This window comes from Acromyrmex echinatior, chromosome 10 (genome assembly GCF_024713525.1).
Source record: "Acromyrmex echinatior isolate Ae372 chromosome 10, ASM2471352v2, whole genome shotgun sequence".
Lineage (NCBI taxonomy): Eukaryota > Metazoa > Arthropoda > Insecta > Hymenoptera > Formicidae > Acromyrmex > Acromyrmex echinatior.
In genome coordinates, this window is record NC_141861.1 from 13,177,238 (window position 1) to 13,196,854 (window position 19,617).

The following is a 19,617-nucleotide window of genomic DNA, read 5'->3' on the forward strand; positions in this document are numbered from 1 at the left end:
GGAGAAAATCTGGAAACACTGGTAGTGTCTCGCTAAGCTAAGCGCATTTAAAACTACATCGAACGATGTTTATAATTTAGTTGGAGGCCAAGAAAATAAAGATCTGTACTTTAAAAGATGCCGTTAATTTTTTGAAAAAAAAAATGTAGCCGTGAAAGAAATTATATTAGAGAATACACAAAAAAGGATAAAACTCCTGCTTACAATTCTGTAATGCGGAAAGATCTTTTTCGGCTCTTAGAAGATTAAAAATTTATCTATGCTCTACGATGCTTCCAATTTTGTTAAATAGTACGGATGTTCTGCATATTCATTTGGATGTTGTACAATCTTAATTTAGAAGCTATATAGATGAATTTATAAGCAGGAACAAAATCCATAGTTTCACATTTGCGTGTTCTACATGAATTACATATATATAAAATATATATAATATATGCTACATATAAAATATATATACGATATATGAAAAATATAAATATAAAAAGTAAATAAATGTAAAAAAATAAAAATATATGTGCAACAGTTTTTGTGCAATCACGAGACTCTTTTTTTATTTGTCCGTCCATCTCTGCCTTCCTTCGCCAACTCATTACTTAGCACAATTTAAGTCGACGCCCCTGGTTGCATTTAAATAATAAAATATCGATTGAATCAAGCAAGTTAATTTACGACCGAGACAACTTTCTGTTTTCATTTCATTCTGGCTACATGGGACTGGTAAAGAAACTTCTTACGGAAGAGAATTCTAATCGACTCAATTCTCTAATAAGAAATTCGTTCCGTTGTTCCGATTCTGTATATATGGGACAGCACTCTGAAGGGATGACGTGGTCAGAAGACAAGGATGTGGAAAGGGAGAAGGTACAGATGAATTGTAAAGGAAAAAGTAGGTCGATTAAAATAACAAACTAGAAAATAAACAGGCCGATAATAATAATTATAAGAATGAAGAATCGTGGAAAACAAACGGTGGTGATGAGAAACAAACGCAAGTTCAAGGAGAGAATTTTTTTGAAAAACGATCTAATTGTAAGTTATGAGAAGAAAATAGATGGATTAAGAAGAGCAAAAGAACAAGTGGAAAAATTAAGATAAGTTTGGGGAAAGTAAAGGAAACTTGGAAATTCTGGGCAAGTATAGAGAGAGAAGAGGAGAGAAAGAAAAGAGGTGAAGGTAATGCCGTAGATGTGAACGAGGGAGATAATTCCAGGAAAGACAAATGGGAAGAGGGAAAGGGGAACAGAATCGCAAAAGGGAAAGAGACAAGGAATATAGGAGAAAAGGACAAGGATAGGATTTTGGAAAAGCCAAGAAAGAATAAAAGAGGGTTAGAGAAGACTTAATATAAAAAATAAAGAAGAGTAAAAAAAGGGTAGAACAATAGATATGAAAGAGAAGTAAGAAGGATAGAGATGATAAAGAAAGATAAGACAGAAAAAGATTTTATTCTGGAATGTGGCAAGTAAAGAGGGGGGAGGAGGGAAGGTGGGAGGTAAAGATAAGATTTTTTTGAAACATGTATGAGATTTTTATTTTGTGAGAACACGTGAAACATGAATTGTATAAAAGAGATGAGAGAAAATAAGAAATAGTCTACCTGAAACACATAATTGGGAAGGCAGTTTTGAAAAAAAAAAAGAGATAGGACCGAGGAAAGTTTTATAATAGACAAAAAGAAATATTCGGTACCCATATCGTTTACGGCGTCTAGTCACATCGCCCAATAAAGAATCGATCAATCCACGAGATGTCGATTGTTAAGTATGCGTCGCGCGTAATCGATCAGCAACACTCAGATCATCATGACCGCTCTAATTGTCTCGTCAACAGCATGTGTCTTGCCTCATGCTGAATAGTTTTTATCACGCTACCGCACCGTTGAGATCCTTTCCGCATCTACTATAAAACACGTTCGCTCACATTTGAGGTCTGTTTTTAAATAAAGTTTGGAAAGCAGGGAAAATCTCATTTTTCTCGACCAAGTGCTTTCGAAGCAATCATACCGCGGGAAACGCTTGGACGGTGATCGCATTGCCGTGCCACCATAAATTCATCCTGCACGCAGATCGCCAACAAGAAAAAAGAGGATAGATGAATTAAAAGAGAGGAAGGAATGATAGTAACAGAATTTATGGAATAGAATATAAAGATTAACATAGTATTGATGTATAAACAAGGAGGAAAAAATTTAGAAAAAAAATTAGGAAGGATTAAGGAAAAAGAAAGTAAAGGATAGAGCAAATTTAATAATAGGAGATTTTTAATGTACGATAATGTAGGATTTTTAATAAGGACAGGTGAACTAGGAGGCGAAGACCTGCAGGTAAAGATAGATGTAGTAGGAATAAAATGATAAGTAATGGAGGTAAAGGTTTGATAGATGAGGTTATGAAAAGAAAGTGGCATATTTTAAATGACAAAACTGTAGATGATTGGGAGAGGGAATATATATGTGAGCGCAAAAGGTAGCACAGTTATAGACGATAATCAACAATACATATAATAAGGTTTTGTAAAGTTTTTTGTAAGGTTTTATTGTAAAGTTTAAGATAGATGTTAGAGTAAACTCTGATTACATGTCTCTATTATATGTATAAAGATTGAGGAAGAAGATATGATACAGTGTGGGCGAGAGAAAAGGAGAAGAACAAAACAGAATATACGAAAAAGAAAAAGAAGAAAAAATTATATTATGTACAAAGGAAGCTATAAAAAATTACCAGAACAGAAGAATTCGAGGAAAAAAAAGAGACAAAGGATGAAGAGCATACTCTTAGACAAATAGAAAAGGAATAAGAGGAGAGCAAACGGACTGTATATGGGACCATAATTTTAAAAAAAGGACAAAAGAAAAAGGAAGGGAATAGAATACAAGGACCTGTCTCCTTTATATATATATATAAGTTAATTCTTTAAACGATTAATATCTTCAAACACATTCAACATTCAACCGTATTATTTGAATATCTAGCAACAAAGTCGACGGAGAATAAGATACGCGGAAATAATATTATGATTTCATAAGAAGTTTTGAAAGAAGACCAGCGACCGAGCTGGAGAGGAAAAAGTCGAGGAGTCGACATCGAGATACGAATGTTGTTACAAGCGCTGAACAACCTCTTATTGAATAAATCGCACGTTAGAATAACCGACTCCGGCAATTTTATTTCTTTTGATTAATCCCGTAGCATATTTCTAAAATTACAAATTTAAATAGTATAGTAAAGTAAATAATGATGAACTCTTCAAATAACGGCTTCCGAACAAGTCAAATTTGATCGATAAAGGAGCATAAAAGTCAATGCAAGATGACAATGCAATTACATATTAATTCAATTTACATATATCGATAAAAGTTTCGATCATGTATCTGATTATCTTCAGTATCACAATTAAAAAACAAATATTGAACGCTACGTACAATGTATATTACATAACTAATCGTCTACAAAATATTTATTACCAATTGTTATATTGTATACTTATGTATACTATTATATTAATTTACTAATGTCTGTCACGCAAGGATTCTTTGTTCTCTTTGTCCCTTTTTTTAAGCACTTGTTGACCCCGAGAATTTATTGTTTAGTCTTTGAAATCTATCTAGACATCTCAAACCTCACACAGGAGTAAAACAATTCTATATAATCAAATTCTATACAAGTGGATAAATGTGAGTGGAGAAAACATAAGCATAATGTAATCTAAATAAATAAGGAAATGGAGAGCAGGGGATTGGTTAAAGAGGGGAAAGTTAATAAAGGAAGGGAAAATATATCTGGCAGCCTCTCAGTATCGCTTTGCTTATTAAGTTTGTTTTTTATAAAAATCATTTCAGAAATCAATATTTTATAATAAAAAGTAGAAATGCAAATGATATTCGGTATTATCCGATATGTTTTACTATCCGGCCGGATAATCGAATATCATTATCCGGGGAGGTATACAATTGAAATTTGATATCATTAAATTGTTGATTTTTTTCTTATACAAATATTCTAGAAATAAGTATACATATTCATGATGCAATAATATCTTATACATTGTCGTAAAATTACAATCTTTTTCCCTATAGGCTTTTTTTAAAGACATTTTCTCGGAATCCGGTCGGGTATCCGGAAAATGTAGGATATCCGATCGGATACCGGATAGTCGATAATATGTTCTGTCCGGATATCCAATATCAGGTAATTTTACGATTCGATGTATCTCTAATATAAAGGTTCCATGTCCAAAATACATCAACCAAAACTGAGATTCATTTCCAATCTATGGCTAGAAATTACTGATAAGGCACTCGAGGATTTATTAATATCTGCTGAATGTTTTTTAATTCTAGTCTGCAATTGACGTTTAGTCTATCCCACGTAACTCGTGTCACAATCTTTGCAATCTATTTTATAAATTCACTTCTGTTTTTTTTTCTAAGTGTTCTTTCCTTTTTATAAATTATTTCAAGGAGTTTATAGGTTTATAACTGAGAAGGCATCCGTGCTTTCGGGCAACAGTTTGTTAAACTTGATGCACAATTGTTAATATGTAGGACCAAAAAATATTTTTTATTCTCTAACGTCACATCGACAACCACACTTTGCCTTCCTGTAATTTTCTTGTTCCAAGTTTATTAATTATGCTGTTAATAATATTGAAAACCAGATCCAAGGAGTAATCGTTATCTAACAAAATGTTAGCTATTATTTTTACATTCTTGGCCTGGAATTTTGAGTGTGACAATGTAATTCTAATAGTCAAATCTGTAATCAGAATTTTTTTATGTTCAAATGGATGATCTGAGTGAAAACTGAGATACCTGTCAGAATTTGTGGGTTTGGTGTACAGGTCAAACTAAATGCATCCCTTCTTCACTATCAAAATAATATCCAAGTAATTAATCCTGTCTGTACCAATTTCCATCTTAAATTGCAATCTTTCATGGTATGAATTAAATTTATGAGGAATTAAATCTAATTATTTAGATGGTGCAGCGGAAACAATGTTGTCGAAAATAAAAGGGGAGATTGATATTCAAGTATACCATGTCCGAGATTCTGTAAAACAATGTCCACTATAATCAGTGATAGCGGAAAGTATAGGCGTCCGAATATGTTTATAAATTATATTTTTAAAAGTAAAATAAGTTGAATCCATAATTAAAGAGATGGCTAACAAAAACTCTTTCATTGCAATGTGAATATGATCAAAAATATAACCCCATTTTTTTATGCTATTTAAGGCTAAATCCTTCGGTATATTAGTAAACATCGGTACTACATCCAGAGATACAAGTTTATATCCCTCATCGAACTCTACATCATTTAGCCTGTTAACCAATCGACTGTTTTTAACTGTTTTAAATGTTTTTAACAGTTTTTTTAATGTAGCTGAAATGTTTTGGAATACTATGTTCGATGATATTTTGAATAAATAACGCAAGATAATATAATGAATTGTCAATATAAGATACTATGATTCTTAAAGGGCAATTCTCTTTATCTTCGCAACGCATAAGCCCTCAGCAGAACACCATCAGATACATACAGATTTTTATATGTTTTATATGTAATTGATCAATGTAATTGTTATTCTTCCATCTTGTCGAGAGAGAGAGAGAGAGAGAGAGAGAGAGAGAGAATAAATAATAATATAACAATGTAGTAAGGAAATGCAAATAAACAAAGAAGTCCGAAGTAAAAGTGAGTAAGATAACATAGACTGAGAATAGGGCTAGTGAGAATAAGGCTATGATTTTAAAATAGCAAATAAAAGAAGGTAGAATAAGATAAAATAATATAAATTAGAAATTAGAATTAAGCGAACTTAAAGAAGATAAACGAATAGTAGAAGATAGGCGAGTAGGGTATGAATGAATGTAGATAAATGGTAAACCAAATCCCCTTCTTGGATTATATGCTAAAGTAAATAAATTATCCTATTTTTTCACTATACATGTGGCAGATGATTCCAATAAGTTTTTTCCTCAGATGACGAATTCCTAATTGAAAATCCGCTTCAGCACATCAAGCCTTTTTTAGAAAAACCGAAAAAATATTTAAAAAACGTGCTTTTGATCACTTTTTGAGTTGTTTAAAAAATAGAACATCATAGAAATTTGGATATTAACTCGAATGGAAGCTCAAACCTTAAACTACAACTATAAACTAAAGATAAATAAACATGATAAACTTTCTTTGTAGCAGATTTTTTTAAGAGCATACGAACTACACGTTTGTCGTTCATTTCACATTATTTCAAATACATATGAATATAAGAATTATACATAAAACACAGAAGTAATTATAGAGTCCTTTAACATATGTGTCAGTGTATACGTATGTATTTATGTACATGCAATTTATGATCAATGTAAAACATTGTCTGAAGAATATCTAAAAGGGTGCATTCGTTTATGCAGTGAATAGCATATCCACTACTTTCTCATCCGCTAATCACATGACCTAAATTTACCGAATGGATCTCTGCACGAATAGCTGCTCGTATCGTATTGAATCATATCTTCCAATAGAAAATCTGGACTGAGTTGATTGAAAATTAAGGCCCAGGAGCCCTATTCCGAACAAATAACGCATACGGAAATAGCAATTCCGTATACAATCGATCAATCATAATCGACTGTCATTTTCGTATGCGAAAATTATCATATGTGCTAAAAAATAGAACGCTGGTTTCACAACTCATGGTTAACTCTTAACTGAGTTTCAACATATTCCTCATCTCTTTCTAATGTTAAAATTCGAGAGAGAAAAATTAAGTTAAACTTCAGTTAAGAGTTAATCATGAATTGTGAAATTAGGCTTAAATGACAAATCCAGAAATAATAAATCCCAAAATATAAAATTTATTTATAAAAAGTTCATAATTCTTATGTGCGTTGATATTTTCAATCTACATCCAAAAGGTGCGATTTTTAGGTTAATCTAATCACAAATACAAATTAAAACAAATTTCACAGCTTTTGCATTACATATCTTATGTTGCATTATTTTCACTTTAATAGGATTGATTTCAACAAATTGTTTCTTACTTCAATTCCTTCTTCTTCATTTTTTAATATTTTAATAAAATTCATTTTTAATAATACATTAGCTATAACAACAAGATATATCCAATCTGCAAAAGCGACTGCAGCGCAGTTTGTCGTTCGTTTACGCAGTACTGCGAGTAGAGCACCCTGAGCAGGACCTTCGAGATAGCTGCGCAGATGGTATAGCGTAAACGAATGATAAACTGCGCTGCAGTCGCCTTCGCAGGTAGAATAAACGAATATCTGCGGCAGTAACTGCATAAACGAATCCAAAGGAACCATACTTTATATTAACTATAATCAATTATTATTATAATCATAAGATTTTGGCGTTTTCCAAACAATTAATTTATATAGGAAGATAGTACAGATGGCATGCGTATGTTATAATTAGTGCGCGTTCCTCAAAAACTCTGTGCTACAAAATTATCAATTTCATCGGACTCACTATACTTTACATTGAAAAGGATCCTAAGCATGGGTCGAAATATTTATTAGCCAATTAATCAAATAAATTAAAATTATACACATTAATACTTTGTGCCTGACTCTTAAGGCTCCCTAGTTACGGCGGCCATGTTGGAATCGTGACGTCAGAAGCGAAGAATGACACATTAATTTATGTTGCGTGCCATTTTTAAATTAAGACAATTTGGATGAAACGAAAAGAGATCACTTTAAAACACTTTAAAAATCGACGAAAATTGTCCTTTCCTCTCTTGACCGTCAATAAATGGTCGTAAAAGGTACGTAAAATGAACCTACATTCGGGCAGAAACACACGATCCGACAGCTGTTGAAACGAATAAAATATACGCTTTAACATATAAAATTCCAAGATAACTTTAATTTTCATTGATAATTATGACTTTAATAAGTACGAGACAAATTATATTTTCACAATTAAGCAAATAACAACAAATGGCACGCAACATAAATTTCGTCGTCAAAACGTCACTTTTCCACGCCTATAAGTTCAGCCATTTATCGTGGTGCGGCGCTGTAACATATAACAAGCACGAGCCCATATCTGTGTGCTCGCTTGCGGCGAGCATAGCGCGCCGAGAGTGGACAAGACAGCGAGCTCTTTCTCACACTAGTTGCTTGTTTCAAGCGACCGAAAATACTTTCTCGGTAATCTCGGGCGCTCGGCCGCCCTAGGTATCAATACGGAGCGGAGGGTATTCTAACTAACATATAAGTTTTAATAAATTTTGTAGTAATAGTGTACCCTTCCCCTTAATCCAGAATAAATCATATTAAAACGCAACAGTTTATGAGATATTTCATTGTTTACAATTTTTCATGCGCGTTATATAGTATACCTCTCCTTTATAAACTCGAGTAGCAAGAATAGAAATAGAATTTTACCAGAATTAAATCAGCATTTCTTTTCACGAAAGTCTCGAAAGACCATCAGAAAAGAAATACGTTTGTTCGAAACTCGAGACTTATGAAGAAAATATGAGAAAAAAATCAAATAGTTGCAAAAAGTTTTTTGTTATAAAACGAAAGATATTGATTGGAAAAAAATTCGGTGTAAAAAATGTAGTATTATTCGAAATACCTACCTAGATTGCTGAGAAAGCATTTTCGGTCGCTTGAAATAAGTTATTAGTGTGAGAAGGAGCTCGCTATCTCGTTCACTCTCAGTGCGTCGCAGACGAGCACACGGACATGAGTTCGTGCTTAAGTGTGTGACTACCGGTTTCGTCAGATCGCCGTGATTTGTGTCGCCACCGTCAACGCAGAGTTCTTGACTGAGTAGTCAAGAACCTTTTAAGGCAACTATATTGTATTTGATTTATCTCACTTGAGCCTCAATTTCTATTAAATTGCTACAAAAATATTGTCATGTTACTTATTTATCTTTATTTTATTGTTATAATTTAAGATTCGAGTTTTCATTTGAATTATTATCTGAATTTCTATGACATGTTTCATTTTAATAACATCTTAAAAAATGACAAACACGCGGTTTTTTACTTTTCAATCCCGTTTTTTTTTCAAAAATCTAAAATACTAGAGCATTTTCAAATATGAATATGTAATCTACGGAAAAAAATCTATCAGCATTACGTGTCATAAAGGAAAAAATTTTTTAATGTTAATTATCATATAATATCATATTATAATTCAATGATTAAAAAAATTGAAAATTCTTCAATATTAATCGTAGAACATGTGAGAGTTTATTTTCATTTCCTTTTGTATTCATTCAAGTAGCGTGCGCTCAACTTGTCGCGTCCGGCAGTAATTGAATATACCCAAGAGAGTGATTTGGCGTCGCATGGTAATTGTCACAAGTGCCACGCCGCGGGTTCGAAAAGAACTATGATATAAGGAGCTTGGCAGGCGTCCTGCGAGTAGAGAGTAATACGATATGAGCGAGAGAAAACATTTTCTGCAAACGCCTTGTAAACTTTTTGTGTTAAACATCTTTTGTAAGATTATCAAGAGTATGTACGTGTTTCCTTCCTCTGCCAAAATCCTACAAATATTTTATACTATTGTTATGTCCGTGCTGACATCGTAGATCGCCATGAAAGTCGAGTTGCCCAGCGACACGTGGCTCTGTTATTTAACAAGATCGGCAGATTTGGACGTGAGTCGTCGCTGCGCTCGGACGTGTCTCTCGATTGTGTGCTCTTTACGTGCGTGCGTGCGTGCATGCGTGCGTGCGTGCGTGCGTGCGTGCGTGCGTGCGTGCGTGCGTGCGTGCGTGCGTGCGTGCGTGCGTGCGTGCGTGCGTGCGTGCGTGCGTGCGTGCGTGCGTGCGTGCGTGCGTGCGTGCGTGCGTGCGTGCGTGCGTGCGTGCGTGCGTGCGTGCGTGCGTGCGTGCGTGCGTGCGTGCGTGCGTGCGTGCGTGCGTGCGTGCGTGCGTGTGTGTTCTGTGTTCATTTCATAATACATTCTTCTTGTCCTTTTTATAATATCCGTGTTGTTCATTTTTGCGGATCGAAGTGCATGAACGCGTTCGCGAGAACGTCTCCAGACGTTCGGACATACACTATTAAATAAAATGGCTTGTCGTATGCATGTCGTTATTAACAGTTTTGACAATATACGTGAATTCGTTGAGCTAATGGTTAGCGGCCGAACTCACATGTGCGACATGTGAGTTCACTGATCCAGCAGTATCGGCCGACTTCACATATATGTGAATTCATTGACAAGGAGAGGCTACGCTCTGCTCTTCATCGATTTTGATCAAACTTGCAACAATGTTAGAGGAGTCTACCAAGTGAACACCTATAAAGTCATTCTCGTTAATGGGCCTTAGAAGCCGAGTAATAAGCATTTAAAAATACCAAAAATATGGTAACAGTCTAATATCTCGGAAAGTATACCTATACATTTTTGAGAAAAATGTCTTAGACAAAAGTGATAGAGTTTAATAAAATTATTTACTGATTTTATTAGTTTAATCGACTTTGGGTGGCATCGTCAACCTTAACCCTGACGATTGGCTGATTAATTTCTTACGGTTTACGACTTGCGGTCTTATTGTGTAATGCGGGATACGATAGAATTTGTAGCGGTAGTCATAGAGTCTTAAGTCGTAGAAAATTAATCACAGTTGAATATGAAAAGAATAATCGATTATGATTTGTCAATTTTCTACGACTTAAGACGTTACAACTTCTATTGATCAAATAACAGGTTAGTTAATGATTATTAGCTGACATTGATTATTGTGAAAGATATAAATGATATATATACTATAGTTATATATACATACCACGGTGAAAATTTTTCTTAATATTTTTATATGAATTGGAATTAATTTTCAGAAATACTCAGAAATATTCGGAAAGTTTACATCTTCTCTCATTTTTTATACAAGTGAATTCTGAAATATTCTGAAATTTCTCATCCCATAATTTTTAAAAAATATTTTTAAATTTTTTAGATTTTAGAACATTTCATCAAAAATTATACTTACAAAAAATCTTAAAAATTTTACGATATTTTATAATTAACATATAGGAAAAATTTTGAGAAAAGATGTAGATTTCCTGAGAAATATTTCAATTCGTATAAAAAATGTGAGAAAGTTATATACAGAAATTCTGAAAAATTATATAGAAATTCTGAAAAATTATATTAAAAATTCTGAGAAAAATTTTCACCTGAATAGTTTTATTAGTAAATGGTATATATGTTATATATCAAAAGCTGTATTTATTATTGAGAAATCGTTTTAACGATACGCTATCGCTGACCACAGATGGCGTTTCTACCACCGGGATGTTCATCTTTTGTATGCATAATAAAAACAATAACAGTTCGAGTCTTCCCTGCGTCGCGATCCCTTCTCAACAGGTTATGGGCCCAGGCAACGATTCGCAATAAGTGTTCGTATTAAAGTGAAAAAGTGAGTGAGATTCTCAGTGATCAAGTGCATCAAAGAAAACGACACTCACAATGAATGTGTCCGCTGTGAGCCGTATTGAAACGCTCAATAAAGACAATTACGACACCTGGAAAATGCAGATGCAAGCAATATTGGTGAAGAACAACGCATGGAAATATGTGAATGGAACCGACGTGAAAACGGAACTAGTTGCCGGCGACGATGGGATATCTGCCCAAGCTCGTGCGGAATGGGATGACAACGATAATAAGGCAATGTCAGATCTCATCCTTTCAATTCACCCGAGCGAATTGAAGCAGATCAAAGGCTGCACATCATCTCGAGAAATTTGGCTGAGATTGGAAGGGATATATCAATCCAAGGGTCCTGCCCGAAAAGCAACGCTGCTGAAACGTCTCGCATTACAAAAAATGGCGGACGGGGAAGACGTGCGCGAACATATTCGTACATTCTTCGACGCAGTAGATAAACTAACCGAAATGGAAGTAATCATAAATCCCGATCTGCTCGCGATTTTATTATTATACAGTCTACCGTCGCAATGTGAAAACTTCCAATGTGCCATCGAGTCGCGCGATGAATTACCTACACCGGAAGCACTACGAATTAAAATAATTGAAGAGAGCGACGCCCGAAAAAAGAACAACGTTCTTGTGCAAAATGCTATGGCGATCAAGCCTTACGCAAATAAAAATTGGAAGAACAAAAAGAAGGCGACATCGAAAAACGAGGACAAAGAAAAATCTAAACTTAAATGCCACAGTTGCGGAAAAATTGGGCACAAGGCGGCCGACTGCTGGTATCGAGACAAACAATTAGCCAAAACGGCCGAAGATATAGGATTCTTTACGACACTCGCGACGAAGCCGCTCGAAACGGACGAAGCGCACGAGGCGCGCCGAAGACTCGCGAAGATAACCGAAGGCGAAGTTTCCCGAGCGATCGCCGAAGACGGAGAATGCAGATCGCAGCGAGCGGGGCCACTCGACGACAGTATCCGAAGTTTCCCGAAGGACGCCGAAGGCGCGACTGTAGCGAACCGCAGCGAGAATAATAAGTCGACGCACGCGTTAACCGCAATTCGCAATGAACTATGGTGCCTCGACAGCGGCTGCACGTCGCACATATGCAAAGACGCCCATGAATTCACTGAGATGAGGGCGTGCGAAATCGGACAACTCAACTTAGCGAGCAATGCCTCTACAAAAATCAATGCGAAAGGAGTCGTGAATATTGTAGCGAATTCAGACGGACGTGAAACAAACGTGGTGCTAAGCGACACACTCCACGTCCCCGACTTGCGCACAAATTTGCTTTCAGTCGGTAAAATAACCGAAAGGGGATATAGTGTAACATTTAACAGAAACTCCGCATCTATAATAGACGAAGACGGAAATACGAAATTCGTCGCAAAACGTATCGACGGACTTTATTATCTCGAGGGAAATGCGCGATCGGAGTGTAGACTGACTTTACACCGCAAGATTCAAAACGGAATATCAACGGATTCTGAGATTGTGAAATGGCATCAGCGCCTAGGACATCTGAATCTGAAAGACTTAGTGAAGTGCGATCGCGAGAATAGAGTGCGAGGACTGCGCTTGGATAAATTCCATGGACCGCTCGAATGTGAAATCTGCACCCGAGCAAAAATGACTAGGATTCCTTTCCCGAAGAACTCAAATAGAAGAACAGAATTGTTGGAGATCATTTATTCAGACGTTTGCGGACCCATGCGCGTGGAAACGAACGGCGGGGCCCGGTATTTCGTGACCTTCATAGACGACAATTCGAAGTGGTGTCACGTGAGGATGATCAAAAGGAAGAGCGACGTATTCAATTGCTTCGTAGAATTCAAGGCCTTCGCAGAAAATTCTACCGGAAAGAAGATAAAATATCTTCAAACGGATAACGGTCTGGAATACGTGAATACGGAGTTCAATGAATTTCTGAAAGCGAACGGAATTCAGCGGCGACTCACTGCACCCTACAACCCGGAACAGAATGGAACGGCGGAAAGGAAAAATCGCACATTAGTGGAGATGGCGAGGTGCCTTCTGACACAATCTGGATTAGCCACATCATTTTGGGGCGAGGCCATCAACACAACAAACTATTTGCGAAATCGGTGCCCCACAAGTAGTCTGAAGGGGAGGACACCGTAAAAATGGAGAGGACGCACACCGAACGTCAGCCATCTCAGAGACTTCGGATGCGAAGTCTATGTCCTGGATAGGACACCTGGCAAGGGGAAGCTCGAACCTCGATCTACGAGAGGAGTATTCATCGGCTACTCTGATACGTCAAGAGCCTACAGAGTCTGGCTACCGGAAGAAAAGAAAGTCGTGATATCAAGAGATGTCAAATTCATGGAGAATAACGCAAAAAATTCTACCTACATTGAATCTATGCCGGAAACGTTCAGTGAGAAGCAGGCCGACGATCAAATAGACGGATCACATGAAATGGACATCGAGCTAACGCCCTCACCAATAGTTAACGAAAACGTACCAGAAGACGAGACAGAGAAAAACTTCGAGGACAGGCAATCGACGGCGAATGAGCGGGACGTCGTTGCACAGAGAGACTCGCAGGCAAAAAGGAGCCGAGGCAGGCCTACCATAGTACGCACTGGACTGAGGGGAAGACCACTCAAAAGGTATCATGAAGCTCGCACCGCCAGTGAAGAAATGGAACACGCCTTCTCCGTGGAGATCCCCATACGTCAGGCCATGGATTGTTCTGATGCGGATGAATGGATCCGCGCCATGGCAGAAGAAGTGATCTCTATCGTCAAAAATGACACGTGGGAACTTGAACAAAGACCGACAAACCGCGACGTGATTGGAAGCAGATTCGTCTTAAGAAATAAGTACGACGCGAACGGAGTCGTTGAACGACGCAAAGCTCGGTTGGTCGCAAAAGGTTTCTCCCAAAAGCCAGGAGTGGACTTTCACGAAACATTTGCACCAGTAGCGCGTTTGAATTCGATTCGTGCTCTAACCGCGGTGGCGGCGAAACATCAGATGTCGATGCATCAGATAGATGTGACGACAGCCTATTTGAATGGAGACCTTGACGAAGAAATCTTCATGGAGCTACCGGAATTTCTTGAAGAAATCATGCAGCAAGTGGTTCAATCTGGCATGACATCAAGAAGAATCAAAGATAAGGTCAAGAAGATGCTAGACCAGATCAGGACTGGCGACATGGTATGCCGCCTAAAAAAATCCCTTTACGGACTGCGCCAAGCTGCACGAAGCTGCACGAAGCTGGAACAATAAAATTAGTAAAGCCATCAAGGAATACGGAGGCATTCCTGCTGACGCCGATCCTTGTATATTCCGAGTAAATCGAGGAGGAATCATACTTTTAATTGCCGTATATGTCGACGACATTATGATCGTCTCCGACAGCATCAAGGAGATCCGTAACTTCAAACAATTTTTGGCTCAGAAGTTCGACATCAAGGATCAAGGTGAGATTGGATACTGCATAGGACTGGAGTTCAATCGAGACAACGGAGGTATATCGATTCGCCAAAAAGGTTACATCTTAGACATCCTAAAAAAATTCGGGATGGCCGACTCGAAATCTGTGTCAACGCCTATAGACATTGGAGTTAAACTGACTCACCCTGAGGGCGCCATAGAGAAGAAATATGCCGAGTTGCCCTACCGTGAACTGGTGGGTGCTTTGATGTATTTGGCCACTGCAACGAGGCCCGATATTGCACATGCCGTGAGTTTCCTGAGCCAGTTCCTAACCAACTACAGACAAGAACACTGGACCGCTGCAAAACGTGTTTTACGTTACTTGAGAGGGACACCGGACATCGGGATTACCTACGGATGTGGCGAAAACTCAATCATCGGTTTCTCAGATTCTGACTGGGGAAACTGCCTCACAGACAGACGGTCGTACACCGGATATATATTCATGTACAACGGAGGTGCTGTATCCTGGGAGTCGAGGAAGCAAAGGACAGTGGCTTTATCTTCGACAGAAGCCGAATATATGGCTCTCACCGAAGCCTCTAAAGAAGCCATTCATCTAAAAGGACTGCTGAAATTTCTCAATTCAGAGGACACCCCAGAGGTCATCGTTTTCAGTGACAATCAAGGAGCGCTGAAACTAGCCGAGAATCCGGTCTTCCATGCTAGGACAAAGCATATCGACATACGACACCATTTTGTTCGTGAAGCTATAAATAACGGATCCTTTCAGCTGCGTCACGTCTCAACGGAAGAAATGGCTGCAGACGTCCTAACGAAAGGATTATCGAGACCTAAGCACGATAAGTGCCGGAGTTTGATTGGTCTCGGAGAAGCATGAGTAATAGTTCTCTTTTAGTTCGATCGCGTATCGAGGGGAAGTATTGAGAAATCGTTTTAACGATACGCTATCGCTGACCACAGATGGCGTTTCTACCACCGGGATGTTCATCTTTTGTATGCATAATAAAAACAATAACAGTTCGAGTCTTCCCTGCGTCGCGATCCCTTCTCAACATTTATAAATTTAAAGAAATTAAAAAAGTGATAATATGTACGCTGATAATCTACCAAATATTAACGATGAGGTATCAGACAACAATGATGAAGAATCAATGCCTTCAATTTGTAATAAAAAGTTCGCCTAAAAAGAAATAATGGACAAGCACGAGATAAAAATAGTTACGTGGAATGCCAACGGCATCGAACAAAAATTAACAATAAGTTGCAGGTATTCCTGGAAATCCATAAAATATAGGACTTATAAATGAGACTCATCTTACTGAACAGTCTTATATCAAAATCAGGGGATACAAAGTATATCACACTGTCCATCCGCAAAACACAGCTAGGGATGGAAGTGCTGTGATTATTAAGGAAAGTTTGTCCATCATGAAGAAGCGCAATATCAAACGGACATGGTGCAAGCTACAACTGTCAGCATTAAAATTAGAAACTTTAGCCTTGCAGTAAGCGCAGCTTACTCATTTCCTAGGCACAACTTAAAAAAGGAACACTACCTGGACTTCTTGAAAAGCCTGGAAGAAAAATTTATAGCGAAAGATCTTAACCCACTGATGAGCAAGGCTAGTGACAACCAAGAGAAGAGAGTTGTTGTCGGCTATGCAAGAACATGAATATAACTATTATTCAACTGGCAAGCCCTATTGGCCTACAGATCTACAAAAAATATTAGACCTGCTGGATTTCTTCATCATAAGAAAGATTTCAACTAAATTAAAATTAAAGAAAGTTTTGTCTAAACTGTGATCACTGCCCAGTTATATTAACAATAAGCGATAAAATAATCATAAAAAGTCATATCCTACTCTAATTTTCCTAAGATGAAACTACCAATTGGGAGTGCTGAACTTTTAAGTAAGATACAGTTGAAAGTGCCACTGAAAAGCAAAGACCAGCTTCACTATGAAGTTGATAATGGATATCCAGCAAGTATGGAACAATACAAACTTTATATCAAGGAAGTTGTTAGATATTAACTACAATAACAATTAAAAAATTGATCGACGAAAAGAAAAGAGGCAGGAAGAAATAGCAACAAACCAGAATTCTGGCAGATAAATAAAACGTGCCTATTATTTTCGTCTGCTCTACAAATGTACTAAGTTTTATTAAATTCGGCGAGTCGCGGAAAGGTAGGTTTACTTGTGAGAAAATTCATTAAATGAATTTAATATTTAAATATTAATGCAAAAATTTCTGAAGAATAAAGTTGTTTAAAAAATAATTTTACATAAAACAGAATTCATTTTTTCTATTTATACAAATTTCCAAGCGTTAATAAAAATCGGTTCATATTATTAGATAGGTTTGTATTATTTTGTGTTTTCTTACATTCTTACATTTTTTGTAGAAACTTTTTAAGTAATGGATTTTTTTATATTCTGCAATTCTTTTGTAAAAATCGTTCTCCACAATCATTTATTACAAATGACTTGAGTTGATTAATATCCATCAAGTCATCTGTAATAGATGATTGTAAATAATGATTTTTATAAGAAAATTATAGAAAAGATAATTCAATTAAAAAGAAAAAGATAATGTAAAAGTATCTATGTAAAAGAAGGCGTAGAGTTTTGAATTGACAAAGAAAGATTTTAAAATAATTTGTATGCAAAAAGATTACAGGCTTTTTTATGTAAACTATAATCTAATATGAGTTGATAAGAGTTTTATTCCTTGTCGAAATTTTCTTGAAAGGAGATGGTTCTAATCTAATCCGCGAGGAAGGAATATATTAGGTGTTGGAATTAATTCGTAGCGTTTTACAAGTGATGGGAAGTACTTTCATTAATGTATTTTTTAATGCTCATGTGAAATAAATAACATTCTTTCATTAAAAACGCTACGAATTAATTCCAACACCTAATAATTTTTAATGCAAAAAAAATTTTTTCGTATTGCATGAAAATATTGCACATTAGTGGTGAAGATATAGTAACGTAGCGGCGCGGCGTGAAGCGCTCACTACCACGTGCGCCCGTTTAAAGGATAGCACCGATTACTAACTCGATTATAATAACTGCTTCATTAATATTGTAGAAAAATGGCTCAATTTTTTATTTAAAAAAAAAACGCTTTTAATCTTTTTGCTTACTGGACGCTGTTTAAGATATACCCTATAAATCTATCATATATATACTTACAAAACCTCCAGGTTTCTCTGTTCCTTGCTCCAGTTCTTTGATCTTGTTTTCCGCATGCTGAAGTTTCGCTTCGGCTTCTTGTCTACTAGCTATAGCTTCCTCTAACTTTTGCATCACTTCTACTAATCGACGTTCTTCCTCGGCCCGTGACTTTTCGACTAGGATATCGATCAACGGTTGTACATCAATCTGGAAGCGTTTTGTCGCGCTGAAATCCGGGTCACAGCCTGAACGATGCAACACAATTTGCGATATACATTCCTCTATTAATTTATAATATGCCGGTCTAAAAAATGAGAAAACAAAAAATAAGAAAATAAAGAGTTAGTTAATAAGAATAATAAACAAATATACATGTAATTACTTAAATCGCAATAATAAAAGTAAATGCGACTGTACGAGTGTATATACTTACCGAACCAGAGCATCATCTCGAATAAATAAAAGATGTTGAAGTATTGATAGAAAGTATGGCTCGGCGGAGGTATCCATTACCATATTTTTAACTACTTCAAAGCAATCGTTAACATCGTCTAATTCTAAACGTACGTTGTCGAATCTCTGTACAAATTCCTCGTAATCCTCCTCTTTATGATCATTAAAAATCTTTAAATGCGTAGCCAAGTCTTCCGACTCATCTTTCTCTAACATTTCAAGAATATCGGCTAAACCTACTCGCATTACTTCGTTCCTAAGATGTAAGCGAAAATCTAGATCCTCCGCGGATGATATTATCGAGTTTATGAGTTGAAGACATACTACCTGTAATATGAAAATAAAAATAAATTTTATATCAAATTATTTACTTTTTTATATAAAAAAATCGTTTCTATAAAAAATCACATAATAACTCGTCAAAGATTTTTAAAATGTATTACAATAAGTAATACAAGAATTCGTCATTAAATAAACTTGATTAGTTTGCTTATTTTTATATATAAATTAATAATTTATGATTTATAATAATTTATACAAATAATATATTAATATATTATATTAATTTAACAATGCAACGAAATTATTGTATTTTAATTGTACATATAAAAAAAAATTAATATTTCTAGAGTAAAATAGCGTTACATTTTCCATTTGATTTTCTATCATAAAAACTTCTATCATAAAAAAATTATTTATACAATAATTAAAATCGCACAAGTTTAATAAAAAATAAAGAAATAAACAAAACATACTCTTAAATTTTCGTTTTTCTTGTTCATCAAACCCTGTACGATTGGCAGAAATCTTTCACGACCTTTGAATTCGCCATTCATAGTGACTGCATCTAAAACCTTTTTGTGACTATCGATGGATATGAGGCACACCGCGCCTAGTAACTTTACAGCTTCGGACATTACAGATGGTTTCGTCGGCTCCAATGACCTGGCCACTATGGTAAGAGCCTCGTGATGGGCCAACATCTCCTTTATACCAACGGTGTTATTCATAATAGCCTTTAAACAGCGAATACATTCGTATTGTATTCGCTCATAACGATTGTCACTAAGGAAAAACAAATTTTTCATTAATTAATGA

General features: G+C 36.1%; 1 protein-coding gene across 1 annotated transcript in view; it reads right to left on the reverse strand.

Annotated features, from left to right (window-relative positions):
• Positions 1–19,617, reverse strand: part of dia (diaphanous related formin 1) — a 63,889-nt gene that overhangs the window by 39,534 nt on the left and 4,738 nt on the right. The window contains exons 4-6 of the mRNA XM_087410320.1: positions 19,275–19,584; positions 18,500–18,846; positions 18,085–18,370 (exon numbers count right to left, since the gene is read on the reverse strand). Coding sequence (XP_087266446.1) covers positions 18,085–18,370; positions 18,500–18,846; positions 19,275–19,584 — 943 coding nt within the window. The remainder of the gene's footprint in view (positions 1–18,084; positions 18,371–18,499; positions 18,847–19,274; positions 19,585–19,617) is intronic.